The 24,900-nt window shown below is 39.0% G+C and overlaps 1 protein-coding gene across 3 annotated transcripts in view; it reads right to left on the bottom strand.

Moving 5' to 3' along the window:
• Window positions 1-972: 972 nt before the first annotated feature.
• The window catches only part of GPBP1L1 (GC-rich promoter binding protein 1 like 1), a 33,709-nt gene continuing 9,781 nt past the window's right edge, over window positions 973-24,900 (bottom strand). For all 3 annotated transcript variants that reach the window (XM_075759542.1, XM_075759540.1, XM_075759541.1), the window contains exons 2-12: window positions 17,858-18,750; window positions 16,866-16,980; window positions 15,508-15,637; window positions 14,856-15,139; window positions 12,030-12,102; window positions 10,650-10,843; window positions 7,816-7,956; window positions 3,995-4,153; window positions 3,131-3,255; window positions 2,156-2,258; window positions 973-1,898 (exon numbers count right to left, since the gene is read on the bottom strand). In XM_075759542.1, coding sequence (XP_075615657.1) covers window positions 1,752-1,898; window positions 2,156-2,258; window positions 3,131-3,255; window positions 3,995-4,153; window positions 7,816-7,956; window positions 10,650-10,843; window positions 12,030-12,102; window positions 14,856-15,139; window positions 15,508-15,637; window positions 16,866-16,925 — 1,416 coding nt within the window. In that variant the 5' untranslated portion in view covers window positions 16,926-16,980; window positions 17,858-18,750 and the 3' untranslated portion in view covers window positions 973-1,751. The remainder of the gene's footprint in view (window positions 1,899-2,155; window positions 2,259-3,130; window positions 3,256-3,994; window positions 4,154-7,815; window positions 7,957-10,649; window positions 10,844-12,029; window positions 12,103-14,855; window positions 15,140-15,507; window positions 15,638-16,865; window positions 16,981-17,857; window positions 18,751-24,900) is intronic.

Raw genomic sequence — 24,900 nt, 5'->3', positions numbered from 1 at the left:
CCAAAGGGGTACGTCCCCCCAAAGGAACCAGATGATCTGTGAAATGGGTGACAGCAGACTGAACGCTTCCCCCAGCATTCCCAGAAGTCCCAGTGACTTGAGCCCAGCTTCCAGCTGGAAGCAATGAACACCCCTCTCACCCCGGTACTGAGTGTCCAAGTGCCAGCATGAACCAAAAGCACACGTAGCAGAGCAACACCGGGCATCACTGAGTGCTCCCCCGAGTCCAGATGCAAAGATTCACAGCTAAACACTTAATTTTATTACACCTCTGTCCTCCCTGGTTGGCCAGGAGCAGATTAAAAAACCCCCAAGCACAACCTCAGGTGAAATCCCCCCCCCCCCAGACCAGGATTTCACACTCACTGTGCAATTCCATCCAACCCACTTGCAAACAGTGCACAACCATGCAAATACTTTCCAATCCAAAATGTTTGTGTACAAGCTGAACTTAAAACAGACACTGAAATAGCTTAGGCCACAACCGAGTTGTTTGTAAAATCCTTTTTAATCTAATAGAAATGTTTTCATGAATTTTTAAAAAAGATTTCAATGAAAACAGCTTTGGATTCAGACATTCCCTTGCCACGTTGTGAACATAAACAGCAGCATTGCACTAGGAACAAGTGACACCGACCAGTCGAGCTTCACGACTTTGTATGAAGCGGAGAGAAGAAAAAAAAAAAAAAAGCAAACTGCTTTAGTGGAAGATAATTTGAATTATTTTCTTTCATTTCTTTAAAAAACCAAACCAAAACAACAAACAAACATAGGCTATCATCTCACCATTGTTCTCCCTCTCCCTTCTTAAAGGAAGAGTTTCTCTCCTGCAGTCTGAGCACTGCAGCGATGTTTGCCAAGTGGAAAAAATACAGCGGGAGAAGAAACTATTTATCCCCAGTGCTATTAAACCCCCAAAGTTGCAGGTCCCTTTAGAGGAAAGCTTTTCTTACATAAGAAAGACAATTAGAATTGGCAAACTGATGCAAAATATTTATTCCAAGTTAGTTATTTTTGATGCAGTAGTTTTTCCCCCTCATACAGACTCAATGTGATAGTCACTTTTTTAAATCTGTAAATAATGTTATCAAAATAATCTTAATCTTTGAAATCTCACAAAAAATTTATATTTTACAATCCACCCTGAATATCAAGGCTGCAAGAAGAAGAACACAAACAATTCCTATATCCAAATATTTTACAGCTGTACCCAAAAAAAGAAAACCACAAACGCCTGGTTAAGTGATGAAGCTCCCCGAGCCGCCAAAAAAAAATAAAATAAAATAAAAAAATTCATGTTATTAGCATTAATTTAACATAATTAGAACTTCAATAGCCATTTTGTCATTGACAATGATTGTTTTAGCACACGGTTACCGCACAGCATTATGTAATGCGGGCGGCACTGTTAGAAGCTTGTTGTTGCAAAGATCAGTCAGCCACTTGTATCCTGCTTACAAGACTGAACTTGTGCACTGCCCCACAAGGGATTTTTGTCAAAATTTGCTAGCTGCACAAACTTCTATTAAGCATTAGGGCAAAACCAAAAGAAAAAGCTAAAGAAGCCAATTTCTCTCTTCTTTGGGATACAATTATTTCCCTTGTGCATGAAGTAACAACAAAAGAAAAAACTGAACAGACTGGAGACAGAATAAACTCTGTTTAGTTTATACAACCCCAAACACATGTTGAACTATGAACTGAGTTTATTGGGTTGGTTTTATTTATTTTAAATTTTCTTGTGCCCACTTTCAGGCATCGTCATCTGATGTTTCGCTGCTACTAGTTTCTGTGTCTGAGTCCTCAATCTTTGTCTTAAAAGTGCTTCTCCAGTGGAACAACAGGCTGGAGCCGCGGCCCTGAAGAAATCCATTCTTCCCAAATCCGTTTCTTCTTCGCTGTAGGAATGAAAGCAAGTTTTAAACCAAGCAAAAGCACAGAGAGTAACTGTCACTAACCATCTGTGGACACAAATTATATATTCAAGTGTATACACGCTCTGCACAGATAATGCAGAGTCATCAATTGCACTACAATCTCACTTCAATTCCTTGTCTTCTCAAACATCCCTAAGAATTAATTAGACCACAACAGACTTGTGCATGAGCAGGGAGAGGGAGAAGAACAGTCACAAGTAGCAAGAGCTTAAACATACCTGCTCTGATTTAATTTGGAACTCTTTGAGCTCATCCTCCGTGAGGGGAAGGTAGTTCTCATCATTTTCAGGATATTCCTGCCATCCCATTTCTTTCAATAACCTGATTTGTGGAGAAAATAAAAGGGGCATGGGAATTAAAGCAAAGGAGGGAACATTTTGTCCATGAAGCACAAGGTTTTGTACTAATTTGCTCCCAATTCATCAGAGAATCTTCTATATCAGAGACCACTTCAACAATGCCTCATGTTTACCCAACATTTTTCAATGGCTTTTACAAATACTTAATCATCAGCCATCCTGTACAACAGGTAAATAACTAGTCTGGCAGAAGGAAAGCAAGGCAGAGATTTGAAATTCTACCCAAGGGCACTGAAGGAGGACATGAGGCAATCAAACCAGTATCGCAGCTCAGAATCTCCTAAAACTTACTATCCGCTTACACCAGATGCTCACACACTGCTTACTCACTGAAGCAAGATACAAGCTGAGGTACTAGGTAAATATTTTCTTAACTCTCCTCCACTTTTACAGTTTTTAAAGCAGTACAAGAGTATTCTAAGTGCAAAGTGGTGCATGCTTGTGAGGGTGTACCTTCAGTCTTCAGATCATTCCATCTAGGACACTTGCTTGTAAATTAAGCAGAATCACACTAGGTTTGCGCTCACTCCCAGTGTGGGCAGGTAAATACCTAGGCAGCATTAACACACAGGGATGTGGCACTAGAGAAGCACTGGAATTTAATTACAGACCTTGGTAAAGTCCTGGCTCACCTGTCATCAGCATCTTGTTTTACTTTCAATCAGACTCCACCCAGTCCAGTCCTAGTAGTGAAGCCCACACACCTCCTGCCCAGTACACACAAAGCTACTGCTGCTTCCCAGAGAGCTGTCTTGGAAATAGTTTCTTTCTCCTCACACAGTCCAAGAACTCACCCTGCTTTACTCCAGACACTTTATTTTGCCATTTACTCACCTGTGTTCTGCTTCCAATGAATGAGAGAGGTTTTCCCCCTCCTCCGGCAAAGGGAGAGAAAGGCCATTCTGATGGCAGTTCTCTTCCCAGTTTTCCTTTGGTTCTGGTGTGCTGTTGCTCTCCATCTAGAGAGAAATAAAAGCATCAAAGTGTGCTCGCACAGACCGCACCAATAGCACAGTTCCAAGTTCAAGCTTCTGCTTTTGGAAGTAAAGCCTTTTTACAGAGCCGGGACTGAGAGTGGTTGAAAATAACTTCCATCTGGCTGTGAGAAGGCAACACAACATGAATGGTATTTGGTGGACGGCACTTTTGTGTCAAGGGAGTAAGTCTTGGCATTACAAAGCCATCACCAGCAGCTTCAGAGCGAGACTAAGAGAACTAGGAGAATTAAATACCCCTTTGGATGCCCTTTACATACACGTTAAGCCACAGACTTACGCACTGAGGAGTCTGGTCCAAGCCCCTGAGGCTTGAGCCACTGCCCCACACCTTTCACAAGCACCAAATTCTACTTTCTGTGGATGTAGTTTGACAAGGAAGTTTGAAAGCAAATTAAGATGTTAAAATATGGTATTGTTCCACTTCTTGGAGAATCCTTGAAAAAAATCTAGATTACCTTCACAATCTGTGATCTTCCCTTCCACCTCATTTATTACTTTTCCGTTTGCATTTCATCATGTTACAGATCCCCCTTCATCACAGCGCTGTGCACTACTTCCACTGGCACGTGTGCCAGACCAGTAGAGCCATTCCCCTCCTCCTCCAGAGCCTGAATTACACATACTACTCTTTTTTTTTTTTTCAGTACCCAACTCCTTAAATACATAATGATCGTATATACAGTAAGGACAGTGAACTTACATCATCCAGCTTGTCACATTCTCTGTTCTCTGTTATCTCCCCATTCCTATCATCTTTCAGTGCCTTCAGGAATTCGCTCTTTTTATCAGTGGTACGGCGCATCAGCTTCGTCAAGCGTGAAGAGCAGATCTCGATGGGAGGGGTGGTGCTGGAAGGACTCTAGATAAGGAATGTAGAATATAGAGACTTTCAAACCGTATTTCTGTGAAGACGGGGCCTTCTTTACAGAAGGGCTGTGCTTACACCTTTCAAACACCCATCAGTCCTTTAGTTGGCTATTGACCCCTCAAAAAAACCCTAATGTCAAGCTCCCATCAAAATACTGACTGGTGTTGCATATTCACTTCTTCCCTTACCAGCACGTTGTTCTCCCACCTATCATTATTGATTCTTGATTTTTTTCTTCCCCTAGGAGTCAATACATACGGCCATGAATACGTTTATTTTGTTCCTTGGCAACGTAGCGCGCTCAAGCAATGCTGGAGCCTGCAACAGAATATTAAGGCAGAGAACTTCATGCAGGACTCTCAGCCTACAAAAATTAAAAAAGGAGATTAGGCTCAGTTCAAATTTGTGTCTTAAGCCATCCTGACAGACTTTACCATGAAATTAAGCTACAGAGTGGTAATCTCCTTTCAGGGAGCAGTCATATCCTTAACTAACCAGAACTGGATGTGAAATAGGCAGCCACAGCCTCCACAGCCCAGACGGGTCAGCATGTAGCTGGACACAGACAACCCTGGACCCTGTGTGAAGTCTGCTCAGCTCAATTCCTGAACCCAAGGTAACCTCCCATGTTCTTCCACAGTGTGTAAGCTTTCTTAGTTATCTTGAATCTGTGAACCAGGCCTAAGGCAGAACAGTTTGCACGTTAGCAGTACCGCAACCACGACACACCAATAAAACTGTTGCTAAGATGAGCTTTCAATATAGTCTGTTCCAGCGTTTTGACTGGACGCACAAAAGAAATCTAAGAACACGTTATGTGAATGTTCCCAATATCTTAACCTTCTGTTCATATATGAAGTTTGTGTCCAGCTACTCTAAGACAATGAGGAATTTAGTCATTAATATGGATACCTGACACTAGCATCTTGCATGCAAAACTCTTCCTTCACTTACTTGTTTTGACTTTTTTCTCAATATTAAAACAGAATAAAGTTTCCTAAAGCCTGTAGTGTTTTTGTCCACCTCCCTTCCTTTTTTTAAACTAGGGCATGAAGGTTGCAAATTCAGGCACTCCAAGATGAATCTCCTTTGCAAAGTTTTTATCGTACTTACAGTGCTCTGAGCAAAGATCAAGGGAACTAAAATATTTAGCAAAACAAAAACAAGGCAGCAACTGCTACTTATATTTCTAATGCCTGTTGCACATGAGATGCTGGCGTGCAATAATGCCTTCCAGGGAAGTGCATGCTGAAAGTAATGTCTTGCATGTAAACATTTCTCAGGTAGCCTTTTCACGTTTTGCCTAATTCAACACAGTAAGGAACAAATCAGCAATTGTAACAGACATAACAAGTGACTGTGAAGATCAGGATAAAAAGCTAGCACAGGACTGAAATTAAAACTCTCAACATGGTAATTAGTTCGACTGCAGTGACAGAAGGTAATAATCCACAAAGGAGACTAAAAATTAGATGTCTTCTGGTGATTTGGAATACTCTGCTAAAGCACTTGAGAGCTTTGCTAGAAGTAGTCGTTTTAATGGCACTATATAGAACTGCTGAGGTACTAAAACTTAATTTCTACACATTAGGTGAAGACAGTTATAGCTAAGGTTTAGAAACAACAGAGTCCTGAAGGGGAATTAAATTTTACCTTAATTCTGATTTTATACATAACTTTCTGTAGAAGACTTTGTAACCCCAAAAGAGAATGTTATGTAAAAGGGTACAAGTAGTCATTTTCTGACATCTTCTTTAAAGGTAGGTTTAGTCCTTTGACTGAAACATCAAGGCATCTCTCAGATTTTTTTTTTTTTTTAAATGAAGGCACTATGCATAACCTCAGATTTGTTCAGATATGAGTCTGTTCAACAGGGGTGGCTACTCTAACACAAAAGTCATCCTGTATAATTTTAAGAATTCAGACTGTATCTTAATTTGGTTATCTTAGACTGGCTTGTGGGGACATGGTGCCAGTGCTAGCTGCCACCCTTTTAGTTGTCAACACACTGTTCTCTTATGACTAAAGGTGCTACTTCCAACACTTCTGCAGGAGGGGCATTATCTCCATTTCAGAAATAAAAGGCAGAGATTGCTCGTAGTAGGCCTGTGGAGCATTTGCTGGCCATGGTTCTGTGTCTTCACATTGCCCATCTCCAACAGAGTGAAAGAAAAATGTATTACAAGCATTCAGTTTTAGTTGGGAGGAATTTTTAAGCTCTTTTTGTTTAGTTGATTGATGCTGGTAATACAAGAAGTGTTAAGGAGGTATTGCTTGTTCCAGGGAAAACCCAGCTGCCTGCTCTTGCTGTCAGATTAGTACCTGACATCTTTGCTGACTTAAGTTTCATGCAAGACCTTCTTGGGGGGGTTGGGTGGGAAATAAAGTAATGGAGACTACTTGCATTACTACTGTATAATATAAAGTGAATTATCTACCCTGTATCTACCTGGAGGTCAAAGTCTGTTTAAGTTTACATATTTATGCTGCAATGGTGTCCATACTGTGCATTACACAAAAAGGAAGGCTGTCAGTAGCACAAAGGACTTGGTCTTAGGACAGACAAAAGCAAGGTAAGGGAAAGGGATACAGTGTAAGATCTATTTGGCAGAGTGGCAGGTGCATGCTTGTTAACTATTGATTTTAATGACTGCTTTTACACTCAGCAGTGGCTAAAACAGAAAAATACAGGCTACTGCAAAGTAAAGACTGCAAAGCAGAGAATCATCAAGATGACAAAGTCTTATTTTAGAACTAAGATCTATAAAGGAAAAAGACAAATGTACAACTAGAAAAAAAACCAGTTACACTTGAAACACAAACACAGTCATTTCAAATTATGTGAATAGGTCACTTGTCACAGCCTGTTTTGTTTTTATTCTTTTTACATATGATCACAAACCTGTTGAATTTTGATTCCCAGGAGCAGAGGAGAAGAGTTATTCCGTGTCACACTTCTATTAAGCTTTGTGAAATTTCAAGCTCCAAAACAACATTTTGTATATAATCTATAAAGCGGTGCATAGAACGTGTTTTGTCACAGTTACTGCTGCAATGTTAACAGATTTATATGCAAGGTTCTCTCTATACTTCAGACCAAAAGTGGAGGTAAGTCAGTTTCCACCTGGCCTCCCTCCAACACCAAAATTCAGCTACAGTGTCTGTTTTTAAGACACATATACACACATTAAACCCCCTCAATCCTCTCAGAGCTCACTGCTTGTGCTGTTGCTCTCCTAGAGAAAGGGAATGAGGCAGATTGCCATCCTTACCCTTCTTTTCCATATTAAAGAATAGCATAGGAATCAGTTTATCTATCTGTTCACGTCAGTTCTTGGTATCTGCACTCTGATAACACCAAGTCTATGCATGTCTTGTTATGCAACGCTATTTAAAGCGTTAGTACTTTTTTTTTATTATATATTTGGAGGGAAATTCTAATACATTTGGACAAACACCAATGGCTTTACATCCAGGTAAACAACTTTTTTTTTTTATAGTGTATCAGAGATGAGGCAGAATGTCAAGAATGTACAAGTGAGTCATTCTTCAAGGGTGCAAAGGTAGGTATGTACAGAGAGGACCTTATGTTTAAGTTACAGTAGGTGATAGTGACAAAAGTTCCCACCCAATCTGCAAATCCAACCCCTTACCTCTTTGGGAGAGGTGAGGACTGAGCCACTCGCCAGTACCGCTGGTTTGGTTACAGACACTGGACTGGTAAAGGCAGAGTCACGGCCGGAGGAAAGCGAGCCTGGTTTATGTTCACTTCTGTTGGCTTTCCATGGACTTGGCTATATTGAAGAGAACACAAAATACTGGACAGTAAATGGTAAGGCACAAGAAGGGCTTGGTTGCAAGTAGTAAAACAGATAAACAAACATTATGTTGGCTATTGTACAGATTTTTTTCCTCCCTCTCCAAGAACAGTCTCAACAAGTTTATCTCGACACCCATTATTTTTCCCCATCTTCTTCTGTTTTCCCCAAACCACACACAATTCTGCTTCATGGGCACCACCCTCCAGTAAAACAGCATTAGAGCTCAAAAAGAAAATCCAGCATTGCTCTTCATTAATTGGAATCACTGCTGAGTAATGCAATGCATCTTACAGCTACCCTCAGATGGGAAGTAAAAAATCTCAATTAAATTCACATTTCATATGGGAACACTGTATGCCACAAAGAAAGGGTTTGCATCACTTGACAGGAACTTCCCCTGTGCAGGGAAGAAGCACATGAAGGAATATTTTTGTCCAGGCTGAAAATGCAAATTATTTCTTTCCATGGTTCTGAAAGTGTCCATCATTGCACTGATTTAGCAACAACAACAACAACACAACCAAAAAAAAAGCGCAAAAAAAAAAAGCAGCCAGTTCATTAAAGTGCATGAGCACTTGCCGTTTTGCTCTGCATACTCTCTGCAGTATCCCTCCAAATACACTGGCAATTTGGCTGACAAGCAAAGACTTCAAGATAAGTTTTTATTACTTGGAATGTTAAGCTTGACCCTCTCTTATCAACCAAGGACAAACACTGTGAAGTGACAATCTTTACAAAAAGGATCCTAACAGGAAGCTTGTATCAAGTAGCACGAGAAATACACCTGTCAGAGCATTAAAACATACTGGTTCCTTTGACCCATTAGACTTCTGAAGCCAACTTCAATTCAGTAGCAAAATAACTCATGCACCAGTGGGATTCAGTTAAATCTGAGATGCAACAGATGTTGCATTCTGCAAGCAATGACAGCAGAAGCCATTATTTCAGTATGTTCTCACTCTCCATTGGGTTATTTTATTCATTTTTAAATAAATAAATCAGTAGGGGAGGCCATCAGCATTACTCTTCCACTCCAACCTAAAAACAAGAGCAGTCCATATTACTGAACGGATTATTCGGCATTCACAGCACATATTCCAAACATTCCCTTCAAACCCAGAAGATACCCGATCTGCGCAATATTGCCTGTTACTAAAATTAGGGTAGAATTACTGTGACAGAAAGTTTCTCTCTGCAGATCCGACAGTTGCACTGTTTAGATACCCAGCTCTTGGCTGCTGATTGTTGTTCTCCCAGCTTCCACCAAGGGGCAGCTTAGGCAAATTCAAAGACAGACCCCTACTGCTTTCTTAGGGAGGCCGCTAGATTCAAGCGCAACGAGAGAGGAGTATCAAAACGAAGCGTTTGCAGATTATGACCTTCATGGACTGCTTGACTGTGAACAATTAGCCATCTTAATTAGCCAAGAAAACACACTTGTTTCACTGCCACCAGTTCTCTTCATTTCAATACCACTTGGTACAACTTAACAAAAACATTTTTCATTCAGTCTGCCTGTGACAGCTTTCCAATACTGCTGACTTTGTCAAAAGGAATGTTTTGACCCCTCTGCTACTTTATGCACTACAATTCCTGTACAGCTTTCTAGAGTCTTCAGAATAACACATGCTACCATAGCTGCTTTATGTCTGTACCTTTGAAAAAGGCATCATGCACACAGTTTTTCTGCCTAAGGATATGCTGATCTCCCACCTTTTAGATTTGCTAATAGCCATGTTCATTAACAAAAGCGCTTTTGATGACACCAGCAGACAATTTGATAATTGTTTTAACCATCAGCATTTTCCCTGTAGTTGGCAGAAATTGGTCTGAATTAAGAGAAACTTAAGAAAGAATCTCTAAACTTGCTTTCTTTCCTATTTTCCTTTTGTCTTTGAATTATGTAAAACTAATCTCTCTAATCACAGGGAAGATTTTGTTGGAATGTTGCAGCCAGCATTATTAATAAATTTTAGACCTCAAAGTATTTGGACACCCCCAGCTAATAATTTCCTTAAGTTTCTTAAATATTTTCGCTATCAATCCTGAAAAGTTTCTAGGCTATCTGCACAAGTAGATTCTCTGGAAAAATGGGCAAGATAAAGCCTAGAACTAAGAAATGAAAAAAAACCTACTTGGTTTTTCAATACTCCTGTAGTTCATTCAGTAAAAGAATTACAGCATAAACCCCATTACTTTTCCAGGTTGTCTTTAAGGTCTAACGAAATTAGAGCTAAATGGCAGGATGTTACAATCTAATCTGATCTTGGCCTCAACTGGGTTTTAAACACATCAAAGTATTGTAACCCAATAAAAATTTTTCAAGGTAGTCACGTAAACAATTTGAGCACATCATAGCACACATTCCGCTTCTCGAGCATTGCTTGTTTTGTCTAAGATAAGGATTTGTCTAATGAATGAGAACACATTCAAACAGACATTAGTATAGCCAGAAGAGAGGTTAATTCTCTGGAGGGACAAGACCAAATGGTCTTTTAACAGAGAACAACAATTTTAGTAGTTAACAGACCTCTATTGTAAATGCCACCACCCCAGAAACTACTGGATTCCAACTCCTGCTATTTGTTAGGGGGTTGGTTCCCTTGTCAAGGGAGAGAGTTTTCCTTCAATCTGCAGTTCACTAACTTGGTTGGAAACCCCTGTACCTTGGAAGGAGGAGCTGCAGGTTTAGGAACCAGATTTTTGTAGACACTTGGGACAATGGTGGTGGCTTTGTTGCCATTTGCCAGGTGAGAAACAGGTGATGTAAATGCAGCTGAGAAGGCGGCAGCAGGATCCTCTTTTGAAACCTTTTTGATGACCAGCATCTTGGTAGGTTGCTTGGCACTAGGAGGGTTTTCTGTAAAAACAAACCCAGAAAGATTCTGAAATACAAACATTCAGTTTCATAACAGCTTCAGTATACCGCTCCAGTTTCTCCCCTCTCAATCTTAGATGCTACACTTCTGATTCTGAGACTGCTATCAGCTGTTCTTTTGTTTCAGCTCTGAGCAAACATACTGGATAAGGATGTCAAAAGTCCAATCTTTTTTTTCATTTAACCACAACGGTCCCTTTACGTTGAAGGGAAAAACCTACAGTGACATCAGCTAACAGCCTCCCACCATACAACAGGTATCAGAATAGATATTAGCATTTGTTTGTGCAACAGTGGATCAGCTTTGTTAATTCATTAACACAGCAAAAATACTTTGCATAACTTATACCTCAAAAGACAGAGTGCTTTAACAAACAAGCACAATTAATATTACTTAGACCAAATCAACACATTTGCAGGAACAGAATAATTTAAAAACACTAATAGTATAAACAGCTGAAAGCCCCCTAAATGCTAACTGTCATTATTTTTTGAGCAGAACAATAGCTATCTGACAAACATGCAAAATACAGTCCAGTACTATAGCAAGAGGTGTTTTTGAGGAGGGTTTTTTTTGTGTGGTCTTTTTTGTATTTGTACTATTTACAGTATCTAACCCAACTAATCTACCTACATTCTAACTAGAGATTACTAAACCTGTATTTAGTTGCTAGAACTGGTAGCTTATTTCACTCAATTTTTTTTGAAGGCATAAATTTGCATACCACATCAGAATCAAAAGCAAGCCTGTTCTGAGTTTAAAAAAAATCAAATAAATCCAAACCACAGAATTATGACAGTTTTGCTGTATTTCTAATATGATGATCACAAGTTAGGAATTGATGTCTAGTTCACTCAAATCTGCTCTGCCCTTCAAGTGATGTCTGCATGAAATTGTAATTGCAGTAAGACAGGCAGCAAACACTGAACCGTGACATTACTGCCACCAGCAGTTATTTTATGACAAGACAAGCACAGTTTCAAGTAGACAAAAAGGCCAAGAGATTAGTGAAGATCGGGGGATGAAAACAAAGCAGAGAAAGCTACAAACTGTTTGCTTCACTTAAGTCTTTAAAATCTGAGTGAAAAAAATAGCATTTAAGTATCGGTTACAACTTTCTGCTTTAGCATCACCATTTTGTGCAGCATTGTAAATACCTTTACCTACCCCATACTCCAGAAGGTGTTCCTAAAGGTTTGTTCTGGTTGTTGTGTCTTCCAGCTTCTGGATTCAAAGATGGCTGTAAAAAGACAATGCAAATGAGTATATCATTATATCGCATATAACAACAGCAACAAAAAAATCAGTTTAAACATAACACTATGCTTCTAGAAACCCAAAGTACAGGTTGATTTCTCTGAACAGCACCTGAATTAAAAGAGAAAGCATTGTCACAAGACATCTAAAAATTAAGTTTGTATTCTCCTTGGCTTCTGCTGTATTTCCAACAGAACTATCAGAGGGTTCCATATAAGCCCTTTAATCTTCTACTACATGATTAAGTACATTCTACCAAACAATACACGCATAAAAGATTTAGGTATTTAATCAGCAGCTTGAAATATAAACCGGAATCCACATCATCAGTACATAAAGAATCTAGACTCATTTCCCAAATATTTTTATACAATAATTATGCATTAACCAATTAAAAAAACCCCAAAAGCAATACTAGGTTCCTAATGTAAAAGAATAATGAATATATATACATTTACTGACAAAAAAGCTACACATGAATTTATGTTAAGCTTCAGAGTCCACTTTTCAGGACAATACTGCATGCGGACTCAGTGCTCTCTGCAGACTTACCTTTGATTCAGTATCAGAATTCAACTTAGTAGAACAACTAAGGACATGTCCAAGCTTGAAGCAGAATGCAGAAAAATCTAAGCATTCAATGACAAGTGTTCCTGATTAGCTATTCCTCTTCCCCCGTCCCAAATAACTTCAGTTCAAAATAAAGCCATCTTTTTCCTCTTTTTAATGAACTCTTCATATGTTAGTTACTATAGTGACAGCATAAGTCTCTAATAATGAGCTTCTGAAATAGTAGGCATTCCTGTTCTGTAAGAGTTAGGAAAAAATGTCACACCATAGCATAAATTCCTGCCTCAGACCCTAGAAATTCCTCTGTTTCAGTACTTCATTTTTTAGTTACAGGTCAGTTTTATAGCAGAGGTGCTCACACCACAGGAGAACTTAGACCAACAGACTATTCTGCAGACCTTTCAGGAAAAGTGTTGCCATCATCAGCCATACAGGCCTAAAGTCCACATACTTAACCACAGTATACATTAGTTTCACCACTACGGCAAAGACAATACAGGAGTTATTTAGAAAAGCTTGCAACTGGACAGTGTGTGGTATTCTCATCTTAAAAATAAAAAATTGGGGGAAGTAATTACAGAAGGTGTAGTTGGGAAAAGGCACTCATCAAGGCACTGAAGAAGAGAATGAAGAAGTATATGGAAGAAAGATTGAGACCAAGCTAGACTACAACAGTACACAATTGCAATTGTTACAATAATATTCTACTCTTCAACAGGTTTTTGACAGTCTAAAGAACAGGCTTGTAGAAATCCTGAATTACAGTATTCTTGAGAAATGAGATTAACAGAAATCTACACACAAGCTTTAGCACTGCTCTCCAAGTGTTAACCACCTGTGATACAGGGTACCACTCCCAGTAGAAGCAGTTGAAGAAAAGCACACTATTGCTCCCCAGGCATTCCTCTGAAAAAAACAGCCTCTTAAATCAGACTGGCTCCTGCGGCAATTTAAGTGGGCACTCTAGATTTTGGCCTGAAGCATATTTCACTCCAACTCCTAACTTCCTGAATAGAAGCAGTGTCATCAAACTGCCATGACAATTTCAGCTGTAAACAGCCTTCCAGAGAGAAAAGCTGAATAAGAGAGCAAAAAGCTCAAGACGATGATACACACTATCACCAGAAACTCTCATTACTGGAGGCAGCAACAGCTTTAGCATTGAAGGTGAAGTCAGAGGAATTTCATTAGGTGCAGGGACTGAGTTACCGGAACCTTACAAACGATACCGACGTGGTCAAGAAGAGCCTAGAGCAAGCAAGGAACAAGATGCAAAAAGCAAAATATGTGCTCTGATAACAGTAAAACCCTCATCAAGGGACAGGAGAAAAAAAATAAATTGGAAAGAGAAAGCAGAAAAAGTGCGTAAATCTCAAAACACTAGCATTAAGGAATGCACACGGTAAGGATGAAAGCTACAAATCCAAGTACTATTTGGTAAAGTTTGGAAAACTAAAGATATTCCAGTAAAACCAGAGCCAGGATGTAAGAGACTATCATACTGATAATACCATGTGAATCAGAATGCTGGATAAGAAGAAAATTGATGAATTGGAGATACTTATGGAAGAAACGGCTCAAGAAACCCTGATCCACAGATTAACAGAGAGATAGGAAAACATCTCTGATAATGAAACACTATTCCAGAAGATTCAAGACAGATGGTTGCAAAGGTCTGAGCACATCATGAACAAGCTTGGGAAGGTTATCACAAACACCAACATGCACCAGAATGCAGGAAACAGGAACAGCAGGCAAACTGAAGATAGCTGAATAGATGTACTTAGGAGCAAAAAAAAGGCTTTGTAAGCAAAGCCACAAAGTCAATACAACTGCTCTTCCTGTGGCAGACCAAAGCGTCACCTCACAGGGTTCGCTGAAGATCTGGCTTGTGTGTTACAATGCTGTCTTCAGTTCACAATAACCATTTGGCAAAATACAGTAATGTGCCAAAACCCATAATCCAACAGGTCAGCAAATCCTGAGGACTCTGGGTACCAATTAGCATCCTGTCAGCACTGGAATAATTTTGTTAAATTTGTTGTGATCTCAAACATGGAATGGAATGCAACTCTAGATCCTCGCCACCTATTGATGCTAATTAAAATGAGATCTGAAAAGCCACTTCTCACAGCTGCCACTTCTAGTGAGAAGCTACACACTTACAAAGTCTTCTTCTTCAAATTGCAACTGCTCTTTATCTTCCTTCTTCTCTTCCCTGGATTCAACAGGCAGCTTTTCTTGAAAGGCGGAACTTTTCCGAGAATGGAAGTTGCCATTCCAGTGGCGATGAACTCCAGTTCCTCCTCCACCACGCTGGTTCACACCATCATGGCCCCGTGAGGGACCATGCCAGCCAGGCTGACTGCCAGAAAGCCCAACATGAGCTCCTTTAGAAACACCAGAATCTACAGAATCATGGCGGAGAAGGGACGGCTGATGCCAGCAGTCTAAACAAAAGGAGATAAGTATGCAGATAAAAAAAGTCAACACAGCATGCAGAATAGTGGAAATATCAGGCTGTTTTTCGTGTTGTTAAATCAGTGTTCATCAAGTAACTACTAGGCCAAACTTATTAAGCTACTGTGTGATTATATCAGAAAACAAACCAAGCTACACAATGCACATACAGCTACCACAGAAACCCCTTAAGGCTTGAGCACATGACATGGGAGAAGAGAATAGCACAAGTTTCTTATAGAATGTTTTGAAAAGGTACATTTTTGGAAAATGCTGTTTATATTCTGCAGAATTCTTCATTCTGTAGAATATTCCAAAATGCAAAGCCTCAGGCTGCATTCTAATCCTTCCTACTCACCTCCCGCAGTTCGGAGGGGCCCATTATTGAAAAATCCATCAGAAGAGTTGTGTCTCCTACGGCTCACCCCAAAGCGGCCTTCTCCCCGTGGAAGATGCTCTCCATGTTTCTCAAAGGTGGCTGCAGGGGACTGCAGAAAGGAAAAGGTGATGTAATGAAGCATTCCTTAGGGCACTCTAGGAGCCTGTCAGCCCAACAGTGACATTTTATCACTTGAACAAAACCCCAAACCCCACATTCCTGTACTAGTTTTCAATACAGCATCCATATCTGCATTGCTTAGCCAATGACATCAACCATCACGTGAACCCAATGAGAATGGCACACAAATCAGTGTATCCTACACAGAATCACAGAGAACCTAACACACTAATTTTACCAGCGGTCTTTGCAAATACATACTTTCTGCAAAGTTCATTTAAGAAATTCTATGATACACAGGTGCTCATTCATTCACTCCCTCTAAAGACAGAAGAGCAGACAGCAGTGGAGGATCCAATAAATCTGACTAAAATTCAGAGACACTCAAATAAGTTAAAGCACTTTTGGGCTGAACAACTATGATGCTGTAGAAAACATTAATGCTTTTAGTATTAAGATTCCAAAGAATCTTTTGCTCTTTACTTTCTTTCATTTCTAAAAAATTCAGAGGTTTGTTTCAAATGGATCAAGTATCCTGAAATTACTTTTGTCTCCTCATATTTAAGCATGAAGGTGAAAACTGTATTCTTACTTGTTCATCAGTGTTGTCCATCATGATCTGGTTTGCTACTAAATTTTTTTTTCATCATCATGAACAAGTAATGCAAATTGTTAAAGTCCAAAACCAGACCTCCTGGGTCAACCTAAGCTTCTTCTGAAATCAGTTTTAGAAAGAAGGTGAGGCAAACTGCCCTCATTTTAAGGTTGCAAAAAACCTAATGAGTATTCCTGAGTTTGGAGTTAGAGCCCAAAGGCTTATCAATCTACTACTCAGCAAGGGTCAGATTATTTTCATAAATCAAACCCAACTTATATCCTGAATTGTAAATAAACGGCAGCTCAAGTCTTGACCCCCACAGATTTAGGGCCATTTCTTTAATGATTTTCTGTGATCCCACTCAAATCTCAACACAAAGATACTGAACTACTTCCACGTCTTAACACAAAGATTGTTCCTCCTCTGAAATAAAAGGGATACATTTGTTGAAACAAAGACAACAAAAATTATTTTCACCTTATTAAGTTTCCAACAGCCTTTTTTAAAAACACAAAAGAAGTTAAAACTAAACATTTTAAATTCAACAAAACACTGGGGCATTTTTTTGCTTTTTATTCTTGTCATAGCTGTAAAAGAAGGGGATCTGTACTAATGTTACCTTGGTTGACTGTGGCGTTGAGAAGTTAAGCCAGGCAGGAACAAAGTCATGCTGCGCCATTTAGGTCCAGTGTCTCCCTTCAATAAAATGAGGCATCAAACCTCATGGCCAGGATCTGCAAATGAAAAGAACATTCCCTGACTGTCATCTTTTCCAAACTGAACAAACAATACACTTTATTTCCCAAAGCTTGGCCTATACGAACAGGAGGGGAAAAGCACTGTAATTTTTCATATTAAGCTTAAGCATTTTTTTTTCCTGCTGACTTTGTTCCTCTGACCAAAACAGGTAAGAACTTAAACATTCCCAGTTACTTCCTGTTTACAATTAACACACCCATGAAATTCATGATAGGATGGGTGTGGAGGTGGGAAGAACACAGAACAAAGAGCATACAAAGGCCATATAATTCACAGATGTGTAAAATCAACATATGACAGAATCTGGGGTACACCCCTTCATTGGTCATTGTCTCAGTTTACAAAGGGGTGATCACTGTGTATTTTATTTCAGTGGCTGTAAATCAAATATGACCAAACCGGTGGTGATGATAGAGACATTGAGAGCAGATCAGAGACCTGAAAGACAACCATATGCCAGCTCCTGCATCCTCAATTTAAAATTGTATCCAGATCCACCAACTTCCCATACACCAGGGAATATCCTATGCTGAAACTGCTTTCATAGGTAAGAAACCAAATGGTTAGGAACAGAACATAAGCTGGTTGAAGGATCTTAATGGAAGTTCAACTGAAGACCAGCTGAGGCATCTCGCTGAGGAATCTGAAACTGAATTGCTCTTTCCAACATATCATAGCAATTTCCACTGCTCAAAATGATGAAAATGCCATTAGTGGTCTGTATAACTGAATTCTGCCTTTTTTGTGGAAGGTTCTCCAGTTTACCATTTTGCTTTATTTTTCAACTTTAATTTATCTATGAACAAGTCAACACTATATAAACAAAGAAAAAAAGTATATATGATCACTTACCCTGAGTTTGGCCTCTGTAGTCCAATGTCCTCAGTTTCTGTGCTTCACTGACCTTCGGGTTCCTTCCTTCTCCAGAATGCTGTAAGGCCAGTCCAGAGGCAATAGTGCGTCTCGAAGCAGAGCACGAGAGGCCGCACTTCGTGCCAACTGTGCCCTTCACCCCCTCAGCTGCTCATTTTAACCTCTCTTTGCACTCTCACTACAAAAAAAAAAAACCTAAGAAAGTAATTTCTATTTTAAAAAAAAAAAAGGAACAACCACGTTCACCTCATTAAATTTCCTCTGGTCGTGGTAGTATAGAAATCAGCCTTTACATTACAAAAAGGTTTGTGAAGTCTGCATGACAACATTCAGAGCAACACCATGGTTAATACTGAACAGATACACTCAAGTCTGCTGGATAATTCATGATCTGCAGCAGATCAACCTGAACACTCTGGAAAAAGGACGACGTTACATAAAAATGTTTGCCCCAAATGCTGAGATCTAAACAAGAAGCATCTGCCCTAGTGCTCTTAAAATATAAGCTTCATTTTTATCACATATATCTGCTAAAAAAAGGTATAGTATTTAAAAAAATGAATGTTAGGATATACTCTGGTCTTCACGTAACTTGGTTAATGCTCCACAGAGCTAAGCACTACTTGATATAAAGCTCAAAAGCAGGCACAAATGTTTATCTCCTCGTTTTCACCATTTACATGCTGAAACATAGGTCACATGAACAAAAAAATGCCAGGTCCAAAAATAATCTCTTCTACTCTATTTTTTGTAGAGTGCTGCTTTTGAAGGGACACAAATTATTCCACAAGAGCTTCTTGTTCTACAGTGAAGAGTTCACTTCTGGGTCATAGTCCTCTTCCATCAAAGAGGTGAGACAGGAACTGTAGTCACTATAAAAAACAAACAAAACCCCATCAATACAAGTGGCATAAACATGACAAAGTATAACTAGAGAGAACAGAAGGAGAAATTTAGCAGCTATAGTGCAAGTGCCAAAAGCTATTTGATCTCTGATCAAAACAAAACCTGAAATAATCTGATTTAAAAAAAAGGTCCCAGAAAAGGGCATCTTTGCTTTTGAATGATCACTTCCCAGATTTAGTTTACAAAAGGGCAATACAAATAAGCTGAATCAGAATAGAAAGAAAAGTGGAGAAACTGCATACAGCTGATGAAAGGGAATCCACACTTCATAGCAATTTTAAAATCTGCTGCTAAAACAACGAGACTCTAGGCCACAGGTAGGCTTGGCCATCCCACATGCCTCATCTCCCCTATGTGGCCACATCATTCCTCACCTGCTGCAATACAGCCAGACTCCCTTCTCAAGACTCCTGATAATAATATATCCAGTATTCCATTAACTCCTCCACAGAAAATGCAACAAAAAGTGAGTTTTTCTGTTATGGCCTCTTTTTCCTTGAACCATCTTACCTAAGCAGAAGCAGATAGGGTTTACTGCTCCTGAAACATCTGAAAAGTTTTGTTATTATTTTGATGCTATCAGCTGTTTCTCAGGATCCCTTCAGGCACACTTTATTATGCCTTTATATTTGACTTATCAGAGTTTGTTTCCCTTGTTTGGATATGGTTCCACTCTTAGATCAGTTTTGGTTTTCATTGCACTTGCTATGCCATTCATTAAGCATGTGGGGGGGGTTGTTTGTTTGTTTTTAATTTTCAAGACAGTTTTGATAGAGGCCCAAAATAAACACACACAGGGAATAGTAAAAGAATCACCACCTTCTTATCCTCTGGGTCATTCCCTTTAATAAACCCCTTCATTTTCCTATCTTTTTTTTCTTTCTGGAACTAGGTATTATTGTTGGGCAGGGGCATTTGGAAAGAGGGAAACGGTTTCGTACCTAAGCTCTGAGCCATGATCACGTTTCTGGAGGTAGAGTAGTAACAAGCAGATGCACAATCCCTACAAACTACCAGCCAAGATGAGGCAAAACCAGAGTGGACATGGCCATACACAATAATGACCTGGGAACTTTCTAAGCCTCCCATCCTGCACACAAGCTATTAAGTGTCACACACTGCAAACAACAGAACTGCTAACCTATTGAGACCTGTTTTTATATTAAAGAGTAATTTTTTCAGTGTGTATAGCAACATGCTGGAACATCTGCTGCAGACAGAACAGTCTTACCACCATGCTGAATTCAGTACAGGTACAGAACTCCTTTACATGTGACCTTCTGAGGCTGCTACCAAACGTTTGAGTAGTAAGTAGAAGACAAAACAGGGACAAAGTCAACACAGTTGACTATATTTAAACAAGATTTGTTACCTTCTGAATGTGCTTTTCAGAACAAACTGTATAGCAATTAAGCCATGTCAAACTGTTAACAGAAGTCATATAATTTAAGAAGTTGATTTAATGAACCTTGAGAATGGTGCACAGTGATGTGAAAAACAGACCTAAACAGAGCGAAGCCCACACAACTGTTCTCTGGGTATCTGAATAAATTAACACAACAGAGTTATCGTTCTGAAGAAGGAACTAGGTCTGAGTACACAACAAAGATAAAAACACCACAGAAGTACAATACCCAGGTTCCACTTCACAAAAAAGGTTCCCAGTACCTTTGGAAAAGAAAATACAAAAGGAAAGCACATGATCAGTTTGCAAAAATGTGTTGCTGCAAGACATCTTTTTATATTTCAGCACGATCAAACCCAATGTGAAACTCTTTGCAACCACCAATTTAGAAAAGATTTTGCAGAAGATTCAGATCTCCTAACCTGCTGTTTTGATATCATTGTTAGTATCAGTGACCAGGGCAGTTCATTACGGAGCAGTATTCAAAGCACATGTAGACAGTCTAGTGCAACTCCCAGACATGACATTTTGGACTGATGTCCAAGTCTTGCAAACATCACGTTTGCACAATTAGCATAAATTAGGTACTGCTGATCAGAAAACTTCACACTTGTTAAAGGAATGATCTCCACATCATCTCAAACCTTCTATCAAGTATTTTGATACTTCTGTAACCTTTATTCTGAAAGAATCTCACTCATGGGTGTCACAATTACTGGGAGGCTCTGCACTGAGGTTGCCATAAATTAAAGCAAGAGGCTTAAATTAATCTCTACCCACTTCTCTTCAGGTAGTGTATAGAAGGCACACCTTGGGTAGTAAATTCAAAGTTATGCTCGAGCCCTTCCAAAGTTGTGTTTCCTGGAACGAGCAAGGGACTGAAGGCTATATGGCAATACACTATATGCCAACACAGCCTGCAGCTGGCTCCATATTTCAAGAGGCATATATACTGCTCTTCAGTCATCGCCTTTCTGTGCATGTAGGATCACAAAAACAACCAAGTGTGTGACATTAAAATGCAAAAGCTTGCTGTTAGACGAAACGCTGTAAATTATACTACTACTGAAACCCTTCAGTCTCCAGATTTAGCCCATGTGCTAGGTTTTACAGCCTCCTCACGCACACTCTGAATCCTGTCCAACATTACACCTGCAACCTAACACCACTTCTATAACCTACCGTACTAGTGACAACAGTAATATCACAAAATCATAATGGGCAGGACCCAAAGTCTCGCAATTACCTTCCCTGACAGCAACCTACAATAAATTCTTAAGAAAAAAAAAGGTGCAAGAACAAGAGCAAACAGCATCAGGGCTCCCAGGATACTTTCTCAGACTTTTAAGCCAGAGTCTGTATTACAGTTTATTACCTGTCAGTGCTTCTATGTAAATCTGTTGAATTGTTTTGGTTTTGGACACATTTACACATTTTTGCCTCCCAAATGAAAGGGGGCACAGTTAACTTGTGCATTGTGTACAAGTCGATCTGTGGCTATAAAAATGTCAGCCTCAATTCAATTGGATGTTTTCTTGCGCTACCAAAGTGCCCAACCACATTCAATGCAGTTTTTCATGATACTCATGATTTTATACATGATATACGTACTCATCAAGTCATCCCTCTTACAAGCAAAGTCAGGGTATTTGTGGAAGCTTTCTAAACACCTCCAATCATCTTTATTAGCTTTTACCATATCTTTTAGATATAATGTCACCAAAACTGCACAAAGTGTTCAAGATTTGGGAGCATGACCAATTTATGCAGAGGCAAAATTGTGCATTTTTTAACCTTTCTTCCTAATATCTAACATTGTGAGTTTTTGCTTTTGGTGATTTTTTGGGGTTTTTTTTTTTGATTACTAGATAGAACTGAAATGACCTTTGCCAACTACTCAATAATGAATAGAGCTAAGATATTCCTCAAAGTACAGGTAAGGGATGCTTTTCCCTGGCAATGCACACGACTTGTGTGTGGGACAAACGTTCATGCATTCCCTGAAGGCAAAGTTCCCAATTCTTCCCATACTGCATTTACAGTTCAGTTGAACTGGTCCCTGCTTCACTATGGAAAACAGCAAGGACAAAGATCATCCTCAGTAGCCACTTCCAATTCCAGGAAAATAGCAAACAGAAGTGCTTGTCAATGCAAATTTAATTAATTATCTCTTTTTAAAAGAGTTCAAGTTTGACTTATGTCTGGAAACAAATCAGAAAAAGAGAAAACAATAATAATAATATCACTAAATGAGATGTTCTATAAAGGCATACCTCCTTTCAGAACAATTAAATCTGCATTAATGAGCTCTGGTGAAGAAACAAGGTTGTCTGTCAGCTACCCCAAAACACTCTTTCATTAATCAAAATGCAGAAGTCTTTGACAAGTAATATAACTACATAAAAAATTCAACTCTGTATTAACACTTGGGTTCTATGTGTTAACAGTGCAAGTGGAAGAAGTGATATTTATCACCAAGTCAAATAAACAAGCGAAAGCTATCAGATGCTCTTTATATGACTAGATTTCATTGTGTATTTGTCTAAACAAATATTAAATGTTTGACAGGAAAATGGAAGGAACATATAAGCATATTCAGTTTAAAGAGGAAGCACAGACTACAGTAAGGAAATATACAAAGTCCAGGACAAAACCCCCATCCTCTAATACACCATTCATAAAGCATTCTTGCTGTGTTACCATTGAATATAGCTGCCCAGTTGTTTTAATCCTGTTAACTGTCATTTCTACTCATAACAGACTTGACCAGAGTTAATCTCAATACCAGAGAGCTTCTAAAGCTTTGATTCTCAAGTTGAGCTTTCCATTTACAGAACATACATATACATGGAGCCTCTAGCAAAAAAAACCAGTATAAAAGTAAACTTTTACCCTTCATTATACATGTATCAATCCAGCTAATAGGAGCTGTAAAAGGTCACAAGGACAACATCTTTCTATCCCTGCCACAATTTCAGTCCACTTCACTGCATTTCTACGTATTTCTCGAAATACAACATGTTTCCTTAAAAAAAAAAAAAAAAAAAAAAAAGGTAGAGGTTTGTTTTTCTAACTGGCCAATTCAATTTGGGATTTCAGTAATATTCCTAAAGATCAGATGTCAGCTGGGCTGCCAAAGCATTCAGAAAAATTAGTGAACAATTTAATGGATGCATAAGGCAGAACAGAATTTACTTCCCTCATCAGTTTTCTGTGCAGCTCTTTTAAAGTTATTTAATCAAGCAGATATGCCTACACATACACAACAGACCTTCAGACCTTTTCACTTAGCTATTCTTCAGAGTAGAGTGTCATTTAACAGGTGTATGTTAGTTTATGATACAGAATTAATAACACATGCATTCACTGAAACATGATCTCTTTCTAAAAACTTTTGATTCATCCAACACATGCACAGAAACAGCGAGTCACAGCCTGGAGCCCAACCTAGGAGGACTGAAAAGCATACTACTTAAGGACAGCAAAAAGCCCCACGTGAAATTTCATTATCCTGTTTTCCAAAAGAGCAGAACATGGCTTGGTCTTACTATTATTAGAAACATTTTATTGAATAAGATAATCATATTTGGGTGCACAGCCCTTTTAAAATAATTTAATTATATATCTTGCTTCAACCTCACATGCATTATTATGCCTTACTATAAAAGACACAAGTGCAGCATTACTACTCAAAAGCTTGTCATAACAACTGGTGAGCTATGTCTTCTTAAATTGAGATCATTTATTTGCAGTTCATGGCACGTTCACCTACATAAAGTACCTACAAAACAAACTTACTTTCATTTTGCTTTCAGCTTCCATTAATACAATTGTCTAGACACACCTTCAGTCTGTCTACACGACTGAAATATGGCTACCTTTTGAAAGGACAAATGCAGAGGTTCCAGAATGGCATGTACAACTGGTAGTGCTCAAACACCTGAGCTATTATGCACCAGAATGACTATAATACACACCTGCCATTGTCACCTGTTACTTTCCATTGTATCACAAAACCAGCCCCCCCAAATGGTTACTTGAATATAAAGCACAGTTCTATTAATGAAAAAGACTGCAGAAAACATTGTTTAATTTGTATCTGGCTGCCAAAAAATCTAGTATCTAAAAATGCAATGTATCACTCATGCAGGATTTTATGGAATTACAGAAACATGAGCCCATTAGAACACTAAATGCTGGATTAAAACGTTAATCACGTACCAAACCAAAATCTTCCCAGATACAGAGAGACAGTACAAGTTCTTGTGAAAACCAGCTACTACTGAAAGATTAACACCCTGTTTTTCAAGTTTAAAAGCAAATGAATCTATCTTGCAGAATCATCAAAACTGTTTTGCATTCTACAAACAACACTGCAGATCTATATATTCCAAGATGAAAACATGCCAAAAGCTTGTCCATACAAAAGTTTTTCCAGAGTAACAGGCTGGAGGTGGGGAAAGATCGTATTAACTGTTACGTATCTGACTACTTTTGCAAACCAAATGACTAACTTCAATGAACTGAAAACAGGTTAAGAAAGGTCCCTGTGGACACATCTATACCCTAAACCCCCATTCTCAATGGACAGTCCTCCCACCGGTGTCTCGTATAATACCGCTTCATACTTGTACAATATTGCTTCACAAACAACCTGTCCACTCACCTACCTACTTTCCATTTCTCTAAGGTCACACTGACCCAAATCCTA

The sequence above is a fragment of the Balearica regulorum genome, chromosome 8 (assembly GCF_011004875.1).
Source record: "Balearica regulorum gibbericeps isolate bBalReg1 chromosome 8, bBalReg1.pri, whole genome shotgun sequence".
Taxonomy (NCBI): domain Eukaryota; kingdom Metazoa; phylum Chordata; class Aves; order Gruiformes; family Gruidae; genus Balearica; species Balearica regulorum.
This window is presented reverse-complemented; position numbering and strand designations above follow the sequence as displayed.